The sequence below is a fragment of the Fistularia commersonii genome, chromosome 13 (genome assembly GCF_037954325.1).
Source record: "Fistularia commersonii isolate RoL2024-O1a breed Wild chromosome 13, RoL_Fcom_v1.0, whole genome shotgun sequence".
Classification (NCBI taxonomy): Eukaryota; Metazoa; Chordata; class Actinopteri; order Syngnathiformes; family Fistulariidae; genus Fistularia; species Fistularia commersonii.
The window spans coordinates 7,718,639-7,740,786 of NC_141296.1; the positions used below are offsets into that span (position 1 = coordinate 7,718,639).

General features: G+C 39.7%; 2 protein-coding genes and 1 non-coding gene across 7 annotated transcripts; 1 reads left to right on the forward strand and 2 right to left on the reverse strand.

The window, feature by feature from the left end:
- The first annotated feature begins 192 nt into the window (after positions 1–192).
- Positions 193–5,961, forward strand: nox1 (NADPH oxidase 1). Of its 2 annotated transcripts, none has more exons than XM_086157898.1 (13): positions 193–255; positions 366–461; positions 556–662; positions 1,252–1,336; positions 1,903–2,048; positions 2,296–2,489; positions 2,566–2,689; positions 2,783–2,875; positions 2,964–3,205; positions 3,811–3,973; positions 4,710–4,856; positions 4,945–5,069; positions 5,160–5,961. In XM_086157898.1, exons 3-13 carry the CDS (start codon positions 603–605, stop codon positions 5,284–5,286), a joined length of 1,506 nt encoding a protein of 501 aa, XP_086014024.1. In that variant the 5' UTR covers positions 193–255; positions 366–461; positions 556–602; the 3' UTR covers positions 5,287–5,961. The 2 variants fall into 2 exon arrangements, with proteins under 2 accessions (XP_086014024.1, XP_086014023.1); XM_086157897.1 differs by having other exon boundaries at positions 200–255; positions 552–662.
- A 3-nt stretch (positions 5,962–5,964) lies between these two features.
- On the reverse strand, positions 5,965–16,422 carry cstf2 (cleavage stimulation factor, 3' pre-RNA, subunit 2). 4 transcript variants are annotated; one of them, XM_086157899.1, is made up of 15 exons: positions 16,302–16,422; positions 15,993–16,071; positions 15,637–15,806; positions 14,713–14,849; positions 13,485–13,604; positions 13,211–13,333; positions 12,801–12,936; positions 11,196–11,255; positions 9,386–9,400; positions 8,887–8,986; positions 8,447–8,643; positions 8,168–8,292; positions 7,615–7,698; positions 6,339–6,482; positions 5,965–6,244 (listed from the first exon to the last, which is right to left on the reverse strand). In XM_086157899.1, exons 1-14 carry the CDS (start codon positions 16,396–16,398, stop codon positions 6,357–6,359), a joined length of 1,569 nt encoding a protein of 522 aa, XP_086014025.1. In that variant the 5' UTR covers positions 16,399–16,422; the 3' UTR covers positions 5,965–6,244; positions 6,339–6,356. The 4 variants fall into 4 exon arrangements, with proteins under 4 accessions (XP_086014025.1, XP_086014027.1, XP_086014026.1 ...); XM_086157901.1 differs by lacking the exon at positions 11,196–11,255; XM_086157900.1 differs by lacking the exon at positions 9,386–9,400.
- A 5,304-nt stretch (positions 16,423–21,726) lies between these two features.
- On the reverse strand, positions 21,727–21,799 carry trnav-uac (transfer RNA valine (anticodon UAC)). The gene has a single exon. It is a non-coding gene; the product is annotated as a tRNA-Val (tRNA).
- Positions 21,800–22,148: the final 349 nt, after the last annotated feature.

Below are 22,148 nucleotides of genomic sequence, written 5' to 3' on the forward strand. Positions count from 1 at the left end.
TTTTTCCAGTCATTGTTTACCTGTCGGAATGTGGCCTTTCGACATATCGGGGAAACTATTTAGAAAAACAAAAACCTGAGTTCAAACTTCGTCTGTATGTTGGACTTCCTTGAGTTGCACCACGTTCGCACCTGAGCCGGAGGGCGGAGCCCGGACTGATAAGTATAAAGAAACCGAGCGGGGCGACCTTTTTACCGACAAGAGACCAAGATGGGCAACTGGATAATAAACAATGGATTGACCTCCTTCACTGTGGTGAGCTGCCAATATTCTTTTTTTTCTCTGTGAAAACCGGTGAGGATGATCGCCGTGATTTGACGCCAAGACGAAGACGCAAATCATAAACAGTGTGTTTCCCCCCCTAGGTGGTCTGGATGGCCATCAACATTTTTCTGTTTGTCTGGTTTTATTTCGTCTACGATTTGGGGGATGAATTCTTCTATACTCGCCATCTCCTAGGGGTAAGTCAGAGGGTCCCTGGACAGGTGTCTTGATGTAAACAAAGAGTCATAGGATTCGTCTGAATTATGTTTTTCTCATGTTTTCTCAAGTCAGCCCTGGCCTGGGCCAGAGCTCCTGCTGCAGTTCTCAACTTCAACTGCATGCTGATCCTCCTCCCGGTGTGCAGGAACCTGCTGTCTCTGGTCCGAGGATCTCTGGTGGTAAGATGTTCCTGTATCAAATGGAGGGGTTTTTTTTTTAGAAGAAAAAAAAAGAGGAATCTCGTCTCTTCAGATATATCTAGAAAACAAAGTCCTGGGCTATGAAGGAAAATTCACTGAGAAGTTTAGTTTTTCCATCAGGAGGGGGGGGGAGAAAAGTTCATGACAGGGTTTTGTTATAGATCATGCGGAAGGGTCTGATTTTCAAAATATTTCCGAAATGAAAAAAAAAAAAACAGCTTCTTCAGTGATTGATTATTCTTAATTGTATGTAAAAAAATTTTTTTTTTTTTAATCACAGAATGGGGCCTCAAATTATGTCTTGAAAAATGAGAAGCAGGAATTAATATTCCAATTAGAATTTTATTCTGTATTCTTTATACTTTTATACTGTATTATAAACTCAGATTAGTTGTGAAATTTGCTCCCGTCATTTTATACTTTCCCTTTGTGTTCCTCACTCATTATCAGTGGACATGATCATTACCCATATGGTCTGTGACAGGTAGGACATGTGTTGGGCATGTGGGATTACATCACATAGTTCTGACATTATGTTATTTTCTTTAAAAAAAATGTTTCATTTCAGTGCTGCAGCAGAAGTATGAGGAAACAGCTGGATAAGAATTTAAGTTTCCACAAGCTGGTTGGCTACATGATCGGCGCGATGACAGGTGAATTCAGCCGCCTTTGACTTAAGACACAGTTCCACAGCTCTGGAAAATATCTAAACACATCGTTATATGTGTAAGATCAGTAATGCAAATTGATGAATAAAGCAGGCAGTCGATTTCACTTTCATTCACATAATGCTTTTAAATGTATGCTATTATCCACTGAAAAACATTTCCCAAGAAAAAAAAAACACATTAAAAGAAATTATTGAAAAAAAATGACATCTATGTTGCTGCAGGTATACATCAACTTTTTCAGATATTGCTCCGAAATCATGATCTAAAATTTGTTCAAGTTCACCCGCCTTACACTATAAGTGTCATCTTGGTAATGAAAGACATTTGTGTTTTTAAAATATAGCTATTTTAAATACATATTTTATTTCCTCATGCCTCAGAGAAATGCAGGTCTAGATTGTGAAATGTAATTATTCACATCAAATGATGTTAAAATATAATGTGCTTGGGTCAAATTGCCATATTTTCTTTAGAATGACATGTCTGAGTATAGATTTCTTTAAATTCTATCATTATGTTAAAGTAATATGTATATCTGGTCGGAACAGCTGTTCACATTATTGCCCACTTGCTGAACGTGGAGTGGTACAACAACAGCAGACAAGGCAACTACGACACCCTCAGCACCACACTGTCTAACCTCGAAGACACGGACAACACCACCTATCTGAACCCTATTCGAATAACTGAACTTGTAAGTATTCAACCATCTGTTTAGAAAAGCCTTACTCCCTGTGCGTGTGTGCATGTACGTCAGCGGAAGCTGGACAAATTCAACTTGGAAAATAGCTCAAATTGATCTTGCAGTTCTTTCACGTTATTGGCCTTTAAAAGTGAATTGAATAACATTTGATTCGTCCATCATCTCTACAGATTTCTCTTGGCAATTATTACCTCCATGTTCTTGGGTAATGACAGTGTTGCGATTCTTTCCTCGTCAGAATCTGCAGCAGATCCCAACCTACTTTGTCTTCACCACCATTGCTGGCCTGACGGGGGTCATTATCACCCTCGCGCTAATCCTCATCATTACGTCCTCCATGGAGGTCATCAGGCGCAGCTACTTCGAAGTCTTCTGGTACACCCACCATCTCTTCATCATCTTCTTCGCAGGGCTTGTCTTTCATGGCGCTGGGTAAGTGGAATGTGTCCTGACGTCAGTGAAACGTTCTGATATCCGCCGGATGATTAAACCTTCATGTCCCGCTCAGGCGCATCGTGAGGAAACAATTACAAAAACCATCGCATAACACCACATTCTGTAAAGACCATGTTAACGACTGGGGGCGGATTCCTGAGTGTCCTATTCCACAGTTTGCTGGAGGGTTTCCGCAGGTACTTGTTTTGGTTTTTTGTTTATTTGTTTGTCTTTAAAAGAACTGTTCCCTACTGCTCATACAAAATAAAGACACAGTTTTCCCATGTCAGACTTGGATGTGGGTGATCGGTCCAATGGTTCTCTACCTCTGTGAACGCTTGCTCCGTTTTATTCGCTATATGCAGAGCGTCCGATACAGAAAGGTTAGTTTGACAGACTCCTTTTTAGTTTCTGTGTTGTTTGGGAGGTTATGTCACCTTGACTAATGTTAGGGGAATCCTCAATTGCCAGATCGTGATGCGGCCTTCTAAAGTGCTGGAGCTGCAGCTGGTGAAGAGCGGTTTCAAGATGGAGGTGGGTCAGTACGTCTTCCTCAACTGCCCACAAATCTCACAGCTGGAGTGGCACCCGTTCACCATGACCTCGGCACCGGAGGAGGATTTCTTCAGTGTCCATATCCGCTCTGCAGGGGACTGGACAGACAAACTCATCAGCATCATGCAGGAGCTGCCAGAGGGGGCGCAGGGGCCAAAGTAAGTCCACCTTCGGTGTTTCAGTTAACATTGTTTATGTACTAGATTCTTAATTTTGTAGGTGCATTACAGGTGGGTGTTTAAAAGATACTTTTCAGAAGGATTTCTGAACAATGGAAGAACAACAGTTTAGATTTTAATAGCTGCATTTTTCACTTGTACATAGATTGTATTCAGTAGAAGTGTATCAAATTACTGCCTTTTCAAATCCAAATTGGTCATAAATTCTCGAAACAACTAGACAATAACTTTAATCAAAACACCTTTAAAACGTTTGAATATGATAAATATGAGATTGACAACAATTCTTACATCATTTTGTTTATGAACTTCTTTAGAAATGTGACTGGAGGTTCATTCTTTTCGTCCAACATTAGACAAACTTTGGGAACATTAGACAAACGTCTGCTGCAAATTTGAATGACCCCTTGCCTGTTTCACCTCCAGTTAAAGCTTTCTAATGGCTACATGCCACACTAAGACTACATGACTAAAATTCAAAGGGAGTAGATTTGCCCCACATTTAACAAATAAACTGTGCACATAGTAATTATGAATGAATGCATTTCAATCCATGTTTGTGTGATCCATTTTTCTTTCAATAGAATGGGTGTGGATGGACCCTTTGGCACAGCCAGTGAGGATGTATTTGACTATGAGGTTAGCATGCTGATTGGAGCTGGCATTGGAGTTACTCCATTTGCCTCCATTCTCAAATCCATCTGGTACAAATTCAAAGAATCGAACCCAAAGCTGCGCACAAGAAAGGTAAAAACTCACATCAGTTGGTCTCTTTCACCTTAACCTGTCAATCCATTTGTACCTCTAGACCATCTGGGACATACTAACACTCTTAGCTCAATAACGCGGTGTAACCCAAAATACTGGATCTGCTTAAATCATGTTAGAAAGAAGCACTTTTAAAGCGTATTTCTCTGTCAGGTTTGAAATTTTGCATTTGAATAAAGTAAATACTACATTTAACACATGCAGTGATCAATTATACCATCCATCCATATCTACTGCTTATCCTACTTGAGGTCGCGGAGGATGCTGGCGCCTATCCCAGCTCCTGTTGGGTGAGAGGCAGGAAACACCCTGCACTGGTCGCCAGTCAAACACAGGGCCCCATCTAGAAAGACAAGCACTCACGCTCTCATTCACACACTAAGGCGATTTTTCCAATTAACCTGGTGCATGTTTTTCAATTGTGGGAGGAACCCACCAGGATAACCACTGGCTTATGCTAAGACAATTGATTCGAAAGCATTTTGCCGATCAAGTTTAAACTTCAAAATTTTCAACTGATTAGGTCTATTGCTCTAAGTGCATGTCAAACTTTGCATTTGAATACTATTGCTGGAATGCACCTTGTACAACCTCGTTCGACAGGTACTTCTTAGCAGACTTACTCTTAGTGTATTTCCCAGATACACCCAGTCACTGTGGAGTTCTCAGGGCTTTTGTTCGAGCCTCATTGTTCACGGCTATTTCCTGGTTTCAGATATATTTCTACTGGCTTTGCCGGGAAACACACGCCTTCGAGTGGTTTGCTGACCTCCTCCAGGTGTTGGAGAAAGAGATGGAGGAGAGAGAGATGGGCGATTTCCTCACTTACAAACTCTTTTTGACCGGATGGGATCAAAGTCATGTAAGCATGTGAAACATACAGAGCTCATCTCATTTTTTTTTTATCAGTATTCAGATCTGTGTAATTCATCCCTTTCTTGTCATTACAGGCACTACATGTGAGAGTTAACTATGACAAGGACACAGATGTGGTCACTGGCCTTAAGCAGAAAACCCACTATGGCAGACCCAACTGGGACAAGGAATTTGAGCAAGTCCGCAAAGAGAATCCTTCGTAAGATCAAACCCGTTTTCTAATCCTCGGCGAATTACAAAGCTTGAATTATTCCGCTCATTGTTTTCGCTACTTGCTTTTTACCCACAGGTCTGTGGTTGGAACGTTCTTATGTGGCCCCCAAGCTTTGGCTAAAGTGTTGGAAAAAAGCTGTGTAAAATACTCGGATGTAGATCCACGAAAAACAAAATTCTACTTCAACAAGGAGAACTTCTGAGTGGACTGCTGGAAAACTGCATCTTTACTTTTGTAGGACATTTGGGTGTGAACCTCTTTTGCAACTCACTAAGAAAACTGATAATCATCTCAAAAGCTGCCAAATGTTTACACTTGTTGAACTACTATTTTTATACTTTTGTTTAACTGTACACTGATAATAATCAGTGTTATTAGGTCAACTGACTCATGTGTGTGTGTGTGCACTGACTCATTTACCTTTTACCAGAACCATGTTCCAATAATTTTGCATTAGTAAAATTCTCAATAAGTCAATATTGCTGTCCAGAACTGTAGTTCCTTCCGTTTTGAGGTTACGGGCACATTGACATTTTTATGGAAACAAACGTTTTTGTGCCCTTTTCTATCAAGACAAACTTTGAAGTCATTTACTGAATGCTTTTTTTTTTTTTTTAAATAAAAACTTATTTTTGCCTGATCGATGTGAACAGCACTCAGACACACATATCCTGTTAGTCAGAGAAATTATAACATGTTAAGGGCTGCAATATAATTTTTAGTGCTTAGAGGAAGCAGGTTCACTGTAAAAGCACTCATAAATTTGTTTCCTTCTGAGAAAAGTCACAGCCGGTGGTTTATTTATCTGAGGAACGTTGATCAGGAAACCTTATGGTTTCTACTGTTAAACAACTTAATAAATGACAAAGCATGCTCAGTCTTTTTTTTTTTTTTTTTTTATGGACATACACCAAAAACTGTTTTCCGGAGGTTAACATGAACATAAAGGGCGTAGGCGGAAAAGGACGAACAGATGACAATTTGTCTCTGGCTCGCAGAAGTTGGCTGTGCTCACTGAGATCACCCTCTCAAACAGCTTTGCTCATGTTTATCACCAATCCATGAAGTAAAAAGACAGCAGAACTGAAAAACAATAAGCCATACAATACTCCGAACTAAAGAGATGTCACAAGGATGAGGGCCAAGGAAGACGGCAAGTTCTGAAATGAAAGAATAGTATGAAAAAAACAAGTAAAACATCAGTGTCAAACTACAGTCAATGCATAACAAATCAAGAATGCATGTAAAAACAACCTTAAGGATGTTTAATCATCATGGCGCTCCTCCTGCAGTCTTCTGAATCTGCTCTTTAAGGATGAGAATGCTCTGCCGCTGCTCTGGAGGTAGCATGGCAATCTGTTCTGGGGTGAGCTGCAGCACTTGCATTATCAGGGCAGCCTGCAAGGTGGAGAAGGGGGTTGATTGTGATTCTTGCCCATATAAACTACCCCTTGTTTCATCACTATGACCAAACAAACAGAACCTATGTAACAGCTACATTTGGTTAAATCACCACCCTGCAAATTGACACAAACAATGGCATCTTACATGTTCAAAATGACTTGCAAATTGTAAATAAGAGGAGAAAAAAATATGACTAAATCTGTAATTTGCTACCAAGTCCAGTTATTGATTAAAGTTATTTTTGGTAGGTTTCAAACAGAATGTACTGGCTGAAATTAATTCTCAGCTTTCAGTAAAGTGTTTAATTAGAGTAATGATTTACTTAAAAAAAAAAAAAACATTTACATAAAGAGATAATTTTGGGGATGCAAGACATCCCCTGCTCATCTCCATAGAATTCATGCAGTATCTTTATTGTGTTTTGTTCTCTTCCTTTCAAGTAATTGGTAGAGACCCAGTTTACAGAAATCTTCCCATTGCATGGCTGCCCCCTTGGATGCAGACATGCTGACCTGGTCCTGCACACCAAATAGGACCAGTCAGAAAAAAGAATGAACCTTCAAATCCTCAGTCAGATGGTCACCCAGGGCAGCTTTCATTTAGTGTGAGCCACGTATCACTGTGTCTCAACAATCTGCTCTTGACTAACTGTTTTTTAATATTAAAATCAGAATCACAATCAGCTTTGATGACAAAGTGTGTCCACACATACAAGGAATTGTCTCCGGTTTTCAGCTATATCTTGTGCTAACATGAGGGTGAATGTGTTTTGTACTTACATTATAACCACAGTCAATCCTAACAAGGATTATGTGATGTTTTTGCTGCACATGAGTTTTCTTTTTTCTTTTTCCCCAATAGGTTTATGGGGGATGTTTTGGCAGGGTTTTGTACAACTAATTAGTCAATAAATATTCATTTTTTTGACGGGATAGTATATTTTTGGTACATTTATTCAAAAACATCCTCCTTCTTGTGGTTTTACCATGTGATTGTAATTTGAAAATCTATTTAGTTTTTTTAATGTATGGTTTCATGTCCCTGAGCTATCCCCTGATTAGTTCGCTTCGTTTCAGCAGGGCCACTGATGTGTTAGTAGACAATAGTAGGAGACAAAAACAGCCACCTTCTCCTGGTCCTGGGTAGAAACCTGACTCTGCCCCGGACTGAAGCCTCCTCCTGATGGAGGAACTCCAGAAATGCCAGGACCCTGAAGGAAGGAAAGACAAGCGCACGCGCACGCGCACGCGCACACGCACACACACACACACGGTTTAAGATGTTCAACGATATAATGATTAAGTGATTATCTTCTCTAAACAGAAGGCTAAGGATACAATTTCTAGGAAAGATGATAAACAATTTGGCTGATAGCGGTTGAAGATTATTTTATTTTGTTGTAGTTTCCCTCTTTTTTTTTCCCCCCTAAAAAAATGCCAGTGCTATTTTCAGAATCTTTCAACCATTACACTATCTATATATATTACACAAAACAACTAAATGTATTTTTACTTCCCCAGGGGACTAAAAATTGGAATAAAATAGACATCAAACATTGACTGCTTCATGAAACTTATTCCTAAAAATGACAATTATGTTTAAGGCTTTTGTTTAGCATGAGAGTCCAAGTAAAAAGAGTGGCACTAAAAGAGAAAGACAGAAACAGCTTCAGTCGTTACCGGTCTTGCGGATGGAGGAGCGTTAGGCCCCATGTTGTGAGGAACAGGGCCTTGCATTCCAGCTGCCATTGGAACCCGCTGGGTGGTAACTGGACCACGAGCATCCATTGCCCGTGGGTCACGGCCTAGACAGACAGACAAACAAACAAACAAAAAAAAAAGGAGAGAAAGAGACCTGGGACTTACTTACACTAAACAAACTATTCATAATTCACAAATAAAAGGTACCTGTAATTATACTACCGCTAACTTAAAATACTCTGATTTTTTTGTAGGTACCTCTGGTTTCCATTGGGGGTCCGCGTGGCTCCATCATAGGGGGCCCTCTGGGGTCGCCCATCATGTTTCGTGGTTCGCCCATGGGCGGGCCTCTCATGTCCATTGGTGGTCCTCTCATGTCTGGTGGCCCACTTGCCATTTGGCCCATGTGCACAGGTGGAACTTGGTGGGGTGGAGGCGCTCCCATGTAGACTCGGCTAGATTATCACATGCAAAAAGGAGGGTTATTTAGGTTTATTCACAGGCATCAAACTGTCGAGCAGAAAACAATTAAAAAAGATTTAACTAGATTGACAGACAAGCTAAAACAGCAACAACAACAAATGTGATGTTAGCATATGATTTGATGACTACGATAGGCTTTATAATACTAACACTCCTTAGATACACCTCTTTCAGTAGTTGACTTATATAGCTGATTAGATATGACAATCATTTACTTGGGATCGATGACCTCTCCTGTGACAGACAGCAACGTTCCTCCACGAGGATCATTGGGACCATCACCCAACAGACCTCTTGGTGGGATACCTCCTGGCCCTGTAAGAAAACAAAAACATAATGAAGAACATCAAAAAGATGAAAGTTTGCCCTCCTCGATCAAGGGAAGTTTTTCCATACTATAATTCATCCATTTAAACAGGCGAGGCAAGGTAGCGGAGTCAAAACTCACAAGCCCAAACCAAATATGAAATAGTGTTTTACCCAGGATCGATATCCTAGGTAAAGAACTGGAGATGTTTGGAGTGGGGGGGAAAAAGGAAAACAACAAAATAGGTCAAACTGCCACAGCCTGATATCACAACAAAGAAAGAGAGAGATTAACCAGATGTTCAGAAAGAATGTAGGGAATCCAACACTCATGAGAAAGGTGACTGGGAACACAAGACCCCAGGAATAAATACAAAACCGACTTTTAGAGGATTGAATATTTCCTACTTGCGTCTTGTAAGTCTTTAGTTTTGGGGTTGTGAGAACATCATGATCGGAGGCATGCAAAGACATAACAGTAAAAAGCATGTGTCAAGTTTTATCTTGAATCTCAAATGAATGCGGCGAAAAGCCAAGTTACAACTAAAACAAGTAAGGTCGATCAATAAGGTACAATTTTCACAATCAATCCAAAAACTCAGGATGAGAGAAACGTTAGTCCAATAAAAGTCCAATAAGAGTTTTAAATTCTACAAATGGTCCAAAACACTGTTGAGATTTAGTGACTTAAAACCTTAGTGAACTATTCGCATCACTTTCATTCTAAAATATAGTGACCTGGCATGTAATGTGGAGCAGGGCATCTGTCATTGTATTTCATCGTCATGCACAAAGGGTTTTCAATTTTTACCCATCTGTCTTGACTGATAACTTCAACAACAATGGGATTAAACACCTCCCAATTCCTTAATAATTCCTAGACACCCCTACTAAGCACTGTAAAAAAACAAGAAAAAAAAACAATAACCGCAAAGGAAAAAAAATGCAGATGCAGTCCATCGGTTTCCTGCAAGTTTTCCTAAGAATAAGCCACGTCTCTTGCATCTTGTTTGGAAATGACAATTAAATGACTTCACCCCTCCATGCAGCTAACACCATATCCAGCGGCCCCTCTAATTTTATTTAAATCTGTCTTCTCACATCCACCCTGACATGAACTGCAAACAGCTGGTTACTAATCGCTGACAAAAAACAGCCAAGGTTATTCTTAAGCCTCTATTATTCACTACAACATCTGTGTCCTTGCAGGAATAATGCACCCCCCCCCGCCAAAAAAATCATTGATGTGGTTCAAAGTAAATGTACAACAGTCTTTTCAAATCAGCCGAAGGGGCAAAGTTATCAGTAACACCCAAAGTGTGACTTCCTGGTTTGGCAACCTCTGCCAAGGCTTGAAAATACCAACTGTCCAGCCACCTCCTTCTATCAGTAAAGGGCTTTTCCTGATCTGGAGAAAGATTCAAATGGTCCACACAGCGTTCATGGGGCCTGACCTGCCCTTAAAGATTATTCTTTTGGGAAGAGTCAATACAGGATGATTACCCAGCTATCAAGGCACAGCACACCTTTGATGTGGTGTGGTTCTGTGGTGGTTGCAGTCGTGCTGCACAATGCAAACAAACTTGGAAGAGCAGAGAAAGAGGGTGTTGAATTGAATTTTACCCACATTGTAATAGCCAAGTATCCTGATGTGATAGATTACATTTCAAGCTGTTGATCACCTTTCACAAAGCAAATGTGAAAATTACAAGCTTCAAGTCTTTTAACAGATACTTTTTACGATGATGATTTTCAAAAACTAACCATGGAAAAATAAAGTGAAATTAAAATGGGTATTAAATACTTCCATCTGGTTTTGGTTTATTTTTTTTTGACATACATTATGAGGCAGATTTGGGGATCACCTAATCATACTTTATTTCTTCATAAGATGGGAAACTAATAGATGATACTGACAATCACAGCTTGTTGAGAGATTGTAAAGTAATTAATTTACAATAATTGATAACCTGAAGTTAGCTTCACACTAAAAATTAACTTATAAATAGATTTCAGCCCTTTTCAGTTGAAACATGATTTAGTTTGGAAGCCATGCAAAACCATGGTAAGCCTTTACTTCTAATGAATGTGACACAGAAAAAAGGTGGGTACCAAGTCATAAAGGCCATTGGATATCATAGAACTTTCATGATTTTGGACCTTCACTGCTCCAAAGCTCCTATGGCCTGAGTGGAGGAGTGAAGGAGTACAGTGATACCTTGAGGCCGCTCGATAGCAGCTTGCCCAGACGATCCTGTGGGAGACTGCTGAAGGTTTCCTGAGCCAGCATTAATGTGGAAAGAATAGGAGACACAATACTCAAGAGAGCAAAGCAGCACTGAGAACATTTTGAAGCGTGCCCATGATACCATTGCATGCATTCAAAAACAAAAATGACAAGGAAATTCAAAAGGATTTGACTTTGACATGCATCATGCAACATGTACATTTTGCATGAAGCAATTAGGGTGCTCTCAAGAGACACTGATCCTATTATGTCTGACATTTGGGCAGAAATGAAAATACTTTTTTTTTTTTTTTTAAATCTGGTTTCCAAAGGACAACAACCAATTTTGGTCTATGGTGACACCTAGTGATCCCAGTGAGCCATGACATTTTCATTAGAAACACGATATGAGGTTTTAGTCAACTGAAATAATGGTTGAGTCAGTTAAAATATGTTTAATTATGTTTTAGAGACAATCAAATAATGTAATTACCTTCTCTAAATAAATTTATAACTACACATGACCTCAGATCAGTTCAAATCCAATCAAAGTTCTGGACTGGCAAAAATAATTTTAGCATTTTTGCCAATCAGCACAAATTAATACATGGTACTTTGAGCTGTAATAAAAATTATAATGATTAAAATTATTTATTGAAAAATTCTTCATTGCTATAAATTAATTTCAAAATGTAGTTGATGTTATGACATGACATTTGGCCAAAAAACAACTTTTTTGCTGTATTTAAAGAAGCTGAAACCGAGAATCGTGAAACTTTGACCGATGTCAATAAATCTGCACTCAGTAAAAATAAGGGTTAGAACATTGGATAAATATCTAGGGAGCGCTACAAAATCAATGCAAGGAATACATAAGATAATGAAAGATGAGAAAATGTGCCCAAACCGTAGAAACAGCAGTACTAAGATCATTTTGGTCAGTCACTGCTATGAGGTGCTTGTTATGCGGCCAAGCAGTACAGTGTCACAGTTCTGTATGCAGCGTAATCTTATACTTACTGTTTATATAAAATAAATAAATAAATACATTTCCATTTTGATGCCTGTGTTTCATGTTCATTGAAAGATCTAGCAGCACATCGTCAGAACAACAACAAAACCGTTTATGAGATCACATATATAACACGCAGTGATCCTCAAACGCAAAGAAAAGATACGGCACAAGATGAGCCTTAAAAGCAGACTAATAGAACTATAACCTGTGTACTTCAGAAAGAGTTCTAAGCAATTTATTGTATGTTTTTTTCTTTTTTTTGGACAGGAAGTATGTAAGTGACAGCTCACAAGGCCAACCTCCTCAATCAAGCATGATCTGAATAACTAGATATTCTCAAGTATTCCTGTAGGGCTCCAATGATTATGCATGAACATAATAGTCACAGAAATGCTTATAAAGCAGTCAAACTACAAAAGGAAAGACAGTATTCCTCTACCTTAGGATATAAAATTTAGTTGCATTTTTACAAAAGTGGTTGCAGAATTCAACTTAATGACCAATGTCTGAAATCTTCAAAAAAAAATCCACTTAAATATCAGTGGACCACACTATCAGAGAAACTTCCATTTGGTAATTACCTGGAGGTCCAACTTGGCCTGGAGCTGGTCCAGGTCCAGGTCCAGGTCCTGGGACAGGTCCAGGAATTGGTCCAGGGACGACACCCAGGTTGGGGGGCTGCATCATTTGAGGGGCTCCGTTGACATGCATTCCAGCCTTATCGAAACAATAAAAATAAAGGATACAAATAATTGATCATATGATTATGATATGAAGACTCTTCTATATGCTGGTCTTCTTGCTTATAAATTAGATGTTCCCAGTAAGTGGTACTACAATTTAGGTAAACTGCAATTCTATTAGTTGTAATCCTTGAATTCAACTGTTGAAATCAACAGTTACCGTCAAAGAGAGTTACCGTCAAAAAACATCTGCACTGAACCGGAAAGATGGCTAAACATTTTGTGTCAAAGTATGGACAACTTCTTACCACAGACTGTGACTGAGATGCTGGCACACTGGGCTGTGCGGCTTGTGGATTAGACTGCGGTGCTCCTCCAGGTTGTCCGCTCGGAATAAGAGGCTGAACTGCAGTTTGACGATGGAGCATTTTCTGTGTATGGAATGTATGAATTAACCTAATCAAAATAATAGAATCGATGCAAAAGACCAGCTAGACATAAAATCACAGTGGGCTTGAGTTTGTACCATACATTAAATAAGGGAATAGTGTCCAAGATCATTCTAGATTCAACATGTCTTACCAAGGCGATCTCAGGATCTACAATCCGCATTACAACTTGAGCCTGCAAAAGTGCATAGGCCAGCTGAGGGTTCTGCAGCAGCATGTTCCTGGCTTCCTGGGGACTGTTCTGCACACACAGCTGGGAAGAGAAATTAGATTTTGAAACAAAACTCTAAATGTCATATTCCAAAGTGCATAGAAAAAAAAAGACCAATTTGAGGTAGATATGCCTTCACTTAGAACACATCTTTGTCTCAATACTGCTGTATACTTGTTAAATTGGTGAGATTTTTGGGACCACAATAGGAAACTAGTTTTACACATTATGTTTATTCTTCTGTGCGGCAATCTCAAATTATTTTTTCCTGCTACAAGAAATAAATTAATCATTTATTTAACATTTATTAACTTTGTATCAGAGAGCAGAAAAACTTACATCCATCACACCACCTCCGCTTTTTCCTTCACTTTTAAGCTTGTTTTTTTCCATGAAGTAGAAACATTGTGACGGTATGTTAATTTTTAGTAACGCTGCTACCTATACTTCTGCTACTATATTAACAGCAGATACCCACTATCATAACACCAAAATGTACTGTGATTTCTGAGGGCAAGACAATATATCTGTTGTTGTCTCTGAGGGTGGGGACAGCAGCAAAAGTCACATGCAAAGGCATTGTTGGTCAAATAGTTGGTATCACAACTGTATTGTGTATTGCTGTGTCCAGGAATTACACAAAATGTAAGAATGGCTAACTGTGGCTTTCACCCATTGGAATAACAGATGAAAGACCAACTATAGCTGTTTTTGGATGAGAAAAAAAAAAATTATAATGTACAATATATCAAATTCCTGTACTATATCATAATATATTCATGTCATATAATGACTACTTGTACAAGTCTGAAGAAACACACTATTACATGATGAAGAGATCAAGACATGATAGGATTATCCGTTGTAGGTTCTGCATTTGTTGACAATTGTCAGTTTTGATCAATAACCAGGAATGTTTGCACCCCTCAGTAGATAAGATCATGGATCCCTCAGTGTTTTAACACAATATCTAAGTTTCAACATCATACTCAATCTCAGCTCCCCTTAAATTTCAACCAGAGTACACACAAGGTGCAAACCTTACTGTGCCTTGGAGGAGTGGTTTTCATTTAAGAAAAGGCATAGCTGATTTAGAAAGTTAAGCCCACTTCAAGATAATATTTTAATGCAAATGAACATTAACATCTACCTTCATCTGTTTCATGAGTTCAAACATCTGCTCCGGTGGTAAACTAGCTACAGCTCTGCTGATGGACTCTGGGGCCTCCTCTGGCTGTACGCTATCGCCATAGGGAGACTCTATGATGGGTGCTCCGGTTCCTAAGCCTGGGCAAGATGTGGACAAACAGAATTAATAGACCAGAATATTTCTTTCAATTGTCCCACAGTGGGGAAATGTCAGGCACTCACAGCAGAAATTGGACAGTGCAAAAAAAAATATCCAGAATAGAAAATTAACAGCATTAACAATATATTTAAACAGTATAGAACTTGTTTTCCAAGTTACAACTAAACAATAGATAGACAATATATAAACAGCATAAACGTGCAAAAGTGGCAACTAGCAGCGAACAACAGCAATGCTTGCAGTGGTATCAGTACAGTAGTAACACCTATGTTGTCTGGGAGAGTGAATGAATGGACAAATGAGTAGATAAATTAATGAAAAAGAAGTCTATTGAGAGCTGAGTGTTAAATAGTCAAACAGCAGCTAGCAGGAAGGACCTGCGAAATCTCCTTCACATAAGTTGGGGTGAAGGAGTCTGGTCGAAGGAACTGCTCAATGCCGCAAAGATGTTCTGCATGGGGTGGGAGACGTTCAGAGATGATAGCTTAGCTACCACCCTCCTGTCTCCCACTTCCTCCACTGAGTCCACAGGACCCCCCCAGGACGGAAGTACCCTTCCTCAGCAATTTATCGATCTTCTTCCTGTCAGCTGCTGCTGCTCCAAAAGAATACTCCAAAGAAAATGGCTGATGCCACTTCAGTGTCGATGGAGGTCCTTAGGAGAGACCCCTGCACCCCACAGGACTGGAGTCTCCTCAACAGGGGATCAACTATGTCCAACAAAGTCAGAGTTTGAATTAATCACACTGTCAACTGAACACTTACTTTTCAGCTCTTCTTTGTTTTTTTCACTGGCTGCGTTGTCAACACGAAGAGCACGTCCACTGAACTCTCTCCCGTTGAGGTTCCGCATAGCACTGAGTGCTGTCTCCTGGTCTTGATACTCACAGAAACCATAGCCCTTTGGTTTTCCTGTCTCCCTGTCATATACTAACCTGAGAACCAACAGAAAGATGCAAGTGAGGCACACGACACATACTGAAAGTTACCAACCATATTATAGAATGGAAATCTGAGTCTTTCAAAAATGAAGTTGAAATGGATAGTTCTTCGGCGAATTTATAATTCCAAGTACACACACACTACGAAAAGTTTTAGATGAATTAATGAATGACGCTCACCTGAAGCTTACAACAAGTCCGACTTCAGAGAAGATGTCTTTCAGCTGTTCTTCAGTAGCTTCATAAGGAATATTCCCCACTAAAATGAAGACATGCAAGTAATTACAAAAACACTTACAAGCTAGTAAAGTTTCCATCAACGTGTTTCGCACTTTTTCCCATTTAAGTTGTGTTGACTCCTTCACAGCAATACTAGCCGGTTGCGTGTATTAGCATACCTGGTGCCATTAACTGTGAGTGTTAAAGGTGCTATGAGGTACATAACGAGCATATATGCTCACTCCATGAAACTTTGCGGTACTAACTTACCAAAAACGGAACGCAATGAACGATCAACGGCTGGGTCTCTGTTTGCAGCCGCGGCGGCGGCAGCGGCGGCGGCGGCGGCAGCAGCAACGTTCGCCATTTTGGCGACAGAATTAAAGGTAACACAAGGAAGTTGAAGACAGGGAATTTCCGCTTTCAGGAGGCGCCAGTCAAACATGAACTCCCCGATCGTCCGGCCTCCTAAGCCGTTTACAATGTTCCCTGCTGGATTTTTCCTCCTCTTTTATTTTGAATTTAAAGGGAAAATAAAATAAATGATGCTTTGGTAATGGGCTACACTGAACACAAGGTTAGAGATGCTCAATAACAACGCGAAATGAACTAAATGGCGCAAGTAATATAACGTTAAGTGTAATTAATGTGCAGCTTTTTCCAGCTTTCTTGAATGGGACGATTTTATACTTTCGGTATGTAAGACATTTAATTATTTAAATTTGTGTCTTTGATAATTTCTGTTAATATTGTCCCTGCCTGGTTATCAACTGATGTGGTACTTGAACAGTCTCACAAATTACCATGCTTAATTTAAACTAAATAACACCATTCAAACATTCTAAACACAAATAAATTGTAAATTTACTGCACAAAAATATGCAAAGTCCATTAATTCAGACTCCATCATACATAGTTAAAAACATTTTGACGTGTAAAACGGTGCGGAGAACAGAACATCAATTTTCAGCTTTCCTCTCGCCAATCCTAGTCATGAACAGCATCATCCATGCTGTTCAGTGTCTCTTCATGGTCTCTGAAGTCAAATGTGTTTCTTTGTGCATAGAAAATGTAATTACGTGTGTATGTGTGTGTGTGTGTTTGTGTGTGTGTGTTTGTGTGTGTGCGGGGGGGGGGGGGGGGGGGGGGGGGGGGGCTGTCCCTATCATGCTGACAAATTAAATTTGGGTATAGCACCGTTATCTTAAATTAGGCCAGCACTCATCTCTTCACACAGAGCAAACTTGCAGCTCTGCTCAGATCAATTCAAGAGGATCAAATGCATCGTGAAACAAACCACTTATACATTGTTAAAGTTAGGTTGACATGAAATGTTTGGTGAACACAACCAACATGCAGTTCAATCTTGTGATCTAAATCATTTGAAAGTTTTCAATTGAGGGCACAAGGTGATAGTATTGGCTTAGTTGCTGCCATTGATGATATTATTTAGTTATTTATTTATTCACTCATTTCTGCCATGGACTGCGCAAAAAATTTACATCAGGTGACAAGAGCAGGAATTTCTTAACAAACCTCTGTACATCAAATGTTTTTTTATAGTAAGAGTACAATATAGGTTTACGGCACCTGTGCTTTCCTATAATTCATTCGACTCTGCAGCTCTGTCCTTGTTGTCAATGGCAGCAAAAAAGTAGGGAAAATTATTCAGCCGAGACTTCTCTCTGGTTGGGTGCTATTATCATAGCCACTCGTCACCCGTTCTCAGGCTTACTCTTCATCATCAAAGGATGTACCTTGTATCACTTCAACACTGATATTTTTTCAGGATGGAACTAAACACAGTGCTGCACAAATTATTGCAAATAGGGCAACATGCAATATCTTAAACATTCTAACTTAAGTCATGCATTGTAGTGTGGCGATATAGCATGCAACTCACGTTCTAAGGATATGAAAGAGCCATACAATTTTGTATTTTCCGTGAACCTGTGATCCCGACAATACAAATGCCGTTGAATTCAACTCACCGTTGAAATTCTTGTTCTAGTTATATTGCAGTCAATAGTCAGTGAAAGAAGCCTTGGAGACAAGTTGAACAGAAATTTTTGAAAATAATTTAAAACCTTGACCAAAATGATGGATCTCCTAAGTGATTTGGTCCAACTTCAAAATGAACTGCCTTTTTTTCTAGGCTCATTGTAAAGGCTGTCCCCAAACAACATGAAATTCAGCATAGCAGGTTTGATGTTCTGTCAATAAGACTATCAGTATCAGATGTACTACTTGTGAAAAAAGCTATTCTGGAGCCATAGATTCATGCCACAGTACCTTTACATTGAGGGTCAAGACATTACAATTTTAGAGCCCTGGTGCTGGTGATCAGGTATATTTATGACATTAATCAGTTAGAGCAATCAATGTAGCCCCAGGGGGGCACAAGCCAATGTCTTTTTGAGCCGATCTCAAGCCTGGATAAATGCATAGGATTGCCTCAGGAAGGGCATCCGGCTTACTCTTGTCCTAAACTAAATATACAAACTAAACACAATATGACTTTCATTCTGAATCAAAATGAAAATGAAAAACGACTGGCATTGGTGTTGATAACCTACAGGCAACAGTTCAAATTGGGTTTCTGTGGGTCAAACAAGAGGAGTGAGGAGTTTTCATAAGCAGAGAGAAGAGGAAAAACAAGAGTCAGGGACTGAGTCCGGACTTTGAATAGTGGAATGATGACAGGAAAAGCTTGAGAGTTGGTTGACATGATACAGAGAAGGAAGATGGGTATACTGTGTTTCCAGGAGACGAAGTGGAAAGGTGGCAAGGCTAGAAGCCTAGTAATAGGTTTGCTAGGTATGTTCTGGAGGTGAAATGAATGTCAGATAAAGTGATGAGTTTGAAGCTAGAGATTGAGGGTGTGATGCTCATTGCTGTTAGTTGCTATAGCCTACAAGAAGGGTGTAAGTAAGGAGAGAAGGAACATTCTTGGAGTGACTTTGATGAAGTGATGCAGAATATCCCCAGTGGTGAGAGAAAAGTAATTTGTGCAGACTCTAACAATGGACATGTTGGTGCAAGCAACAGAGGTGATGGGCAGGCTTGGTATCCAGGAGGGACATATTGCAGTAGACTTTTCAAATAGGACAGAAATGGCTGTAGTGAATACTTTCACTACACAGGAGCACACAGGTAGACTACATCTTGTTTAGACAATGTAATCAGAAGGTGATCAGTAATGCAGCTACGGTGCGGCATAGGCCAGTGTCTCCCTGGCCCATGCCGTGTGTCCCAAGCCCGGATAAATGCAGAGGGTTGTGTCAGGAAGGGCATCCCGAGTAAAACCTTTGCCAAAACCAAACGTGTAAATCAAATCTAATAATCTCATACTGGATTGGTCGAAGCCCAGGTTAACAGCGACTGCCATTGGTACCGATGACCTACTGGGTACCAGTGGAAATTGGGCTACTGTGGGTCAAAGATGGAGTGGAGGAAGGTGTGTTTGGAAGCAGAGAGAGAAGAGGAAAGGCAAGGTCTGGGACTGAGAGAAGGAACACTGAATATCGGGAATATGACAAGAAAAAGTAGAGTTGGTCGTCACAGAGAAGGAAGGTGGCTATACTGTGTGTCCAGGAGACCAGGATTGGAAAGGTAGTAAGGCTAGAAGCTTAGGAGCAGGCATTAAGCTGTACTATCATGGTACTGACAGGAAGAGAAAGTAGAAGTTATCTTGTAGGAGGAGTTTTTTAGGAATGTTCTGGAGGTGAAAAGGATGTCAGATAGACTTTTGAGTCTGAAACTGGAAATTAAAGGTGTCATGCTCAATGTTGAGCTACAGCTATGCCCCACAGGTGGAATGTGAATTATAGGCAAAGGAGAAGTTCTGGAATGAGTTAGATGAAGTAATGCAGATTATCCCCAGAGATGAAAGAGTGGTAATAGGTGCAGACTTCAATGATCATGTTGGTGTAGGCAATAGAGGGGATGAAGAAGTGATGGGAAGATTTGGTATACAGGATAGGAACACAGAGGTACAGACTGTGGAGGACTTTGCAAAAAAGGATGGAAATGACTGTAGTGAACACTTTTTCACAGAAAAGCCAGGAACATAAGGTAACTTATAAGAGCAGAGGTACGAGCACGCAGGTAGACAACATCTTGTATAGACAAGGTAACTTGAAAGTAGTTGCAAAGTAGTTGTTGGTGAGAATGCAGCCAGACAGCATAGGATTGTGATTTGTAGGATGACTCTGATGACAAGGAAGATCAGGAGACAGAGCTAGAGGTCGCAGAGATGAAGATGCTAAGGTTCTCTTTGGGAGGGACGTGGATGGATAGGATCAGGAATGAGTCTATCAGAGGAACAGCACATGTTAGATGTTTTACAGAGAAGGTCAGAGAAGCCAGACTGAGATGGTTCGGTCATATACAGAGGAGGGATAGTGAATATATTGGTAGACGGATGCTGGAATTGGAGCTGCCAGGCAGGAGGTCTCGAAGAAGACCAAAGAGGCCATTTATGGACGTAGTGAGAGAGGATATGAAGGTAGTTGGTGTGAGAGAGGAGGATACAGAGAATAGGGTTAGACGGAGAAGGTTGATTTGCTGTGGCAACCCCTGAAGAGAAAAGCAGAGAGAAGAAAAAGAATCTGAAGGAGATCAGTGAGTTAGTGTGGATCAAAACAGTTTTAAACAGCATCTCAAGGTCTCGACCAGTATCAATATGTCATTGCTTTAAAATCCTCCCCCCAATGGTGTAATTAGAATCTCAAGCTGTTTGGAGGAGAGTGAAAATAAATGACTGAACAGTGATAATTTTGGTCATCTCATGTTTCAATAATGGTAGGTTTACATGTTTACAAACTCCCTGATTATTTTCAGTCCAGTATTTCTGTTTCACAACAGACATTTACAGTCATTTTATATCAACCCAACAACAAATTTCATCTAAATGTTAATCCAGGACCCTTCAATCTGTATTGTTTCTTTCCATCTCCCGTGTATTGTTCCACAGTATTCTCTTGAAATTAGCTCTGCTATAACAGCCTTTGAATTAGCTTCAAATCTACCACATTTTATTAACAATTCTGTATCAATGTCGCCTGCTTAAATTATTTATTTATCCATTTATATATTTACTGTAAACTGAGTATTATTTGACAAATGTCGCCTTTCCTATAGAAATGTATGGTATAAAAGGTATACAGAAGTCAGACCATAAAAAAGCTTAATACATATTGCCCGGCTCATTAATAGCTACGATACATCTCTTATTTCTTAAACATTTCATATATTGTCACAACATATTTGATAGGAGGAAAAAAGCTCCTCTTCTTTAGGCAGATCTTGAAGTAAAACAAAAAGTTTGAATACACAGATAATTCTAGTTAAAATATTCTCCTCGTAGCCAAAAATTCTGAATATGAACCAAATTTCCCAAACCTCAATGATTAATTATGATAATTGAATATGATAATGATAATTGGGAAAACAACTGCGCTCTCATTTTTGCCTGTTACAATGAGAAGAGCTGCTCAGTGGGAGGCCTCACTGTACCTTTTGAGCTACTACATATCAGATTCTTAGGTAAAAGACTCAAATGGAACTGAACCAGCTACTGCAAATAATAATAATTGTGTAATCAATGGCTATATGTGATGGTTGGCCGAAATTTTGTACTGGCGGCATATTAAATATATGTTACACGACATGCTAATTCTCGCTAAAAAAGCTCTGGTTCCACTGGGGCTCGAACCCAGGACCTTCTGCGTGTAAAGCAGACGTGATAACCGCTACACTATGGAACCTGATTCTGCCGGGATGGCGCTTGTCAATAAGTATCGTAGAGGTCAGCCTTTTTTTTCGTTATGATAAAAATGATTATAAGGAAATAATATCGCTGAACGATAACTCCTCCAGGTTGTCAGCTCGTTTGTTACCTCTCCGTCTCCCGCTGTGGACGGACACCGGGTCAGCTACGTTCGTCGTCGTCGATCAACAAATAAACCTCCATTGCTTTTTCTGCATGTGTGCAGTTTTCGTCAGGGGATTTTTCTGTCAGCTGTAAAGATTATAAATATGACGACAGTTAATGAAATTTGAAGAATTCAAAGCAAAAAATGCAAATAAACGCTTGGGAAATATGAGTGAACATTA

Bases quoted from the DNA above. Each gene is read 5' to 3' on its own strand.
- nox1 (XM_086157897.1), top strand. From the start codon at position 211: ATGGGCAACTGGATAATAAACAATGGATTGACCTCCTTCACTGTG. The intron at 2,049-2,295 runs GTAAGTATTCAA...TTTCCTCGTCAG, and splicing joins CTATTCGAATAACTGAACTT to AATCTGCAGCAGATCCCAAC. The intron at 2,876-2,963 runs GTTAGTTTGACA...CTCAATTGCCAG, and splicing joins AGAGCGTCCGATACAGAAAG to ATCGTGATGCGGCCTTCTAA.
- cstf2 (XM_086157899.1), bottom strand. From the start codon at position 16,398: ATGGCGAACGTTGCTGCTGCCGCCGCCGCCGCCGCTGCCGCCGCCGCG. The intron at 13,605-14,712 runs GTAGATGTTAAT...TTCTCTTCCCAG, and splicing joins AACTCATGAAACAGATGAAG to CTGTGTGTGCAGAACAGTCC. The intron at 8,644-8,886 runs GTAAATGATTGT...GTGATAATCTAG, and splicing joins GGAGAGGTCATCGATCCCAA to CCGAGTCTACATGGGAGCGC.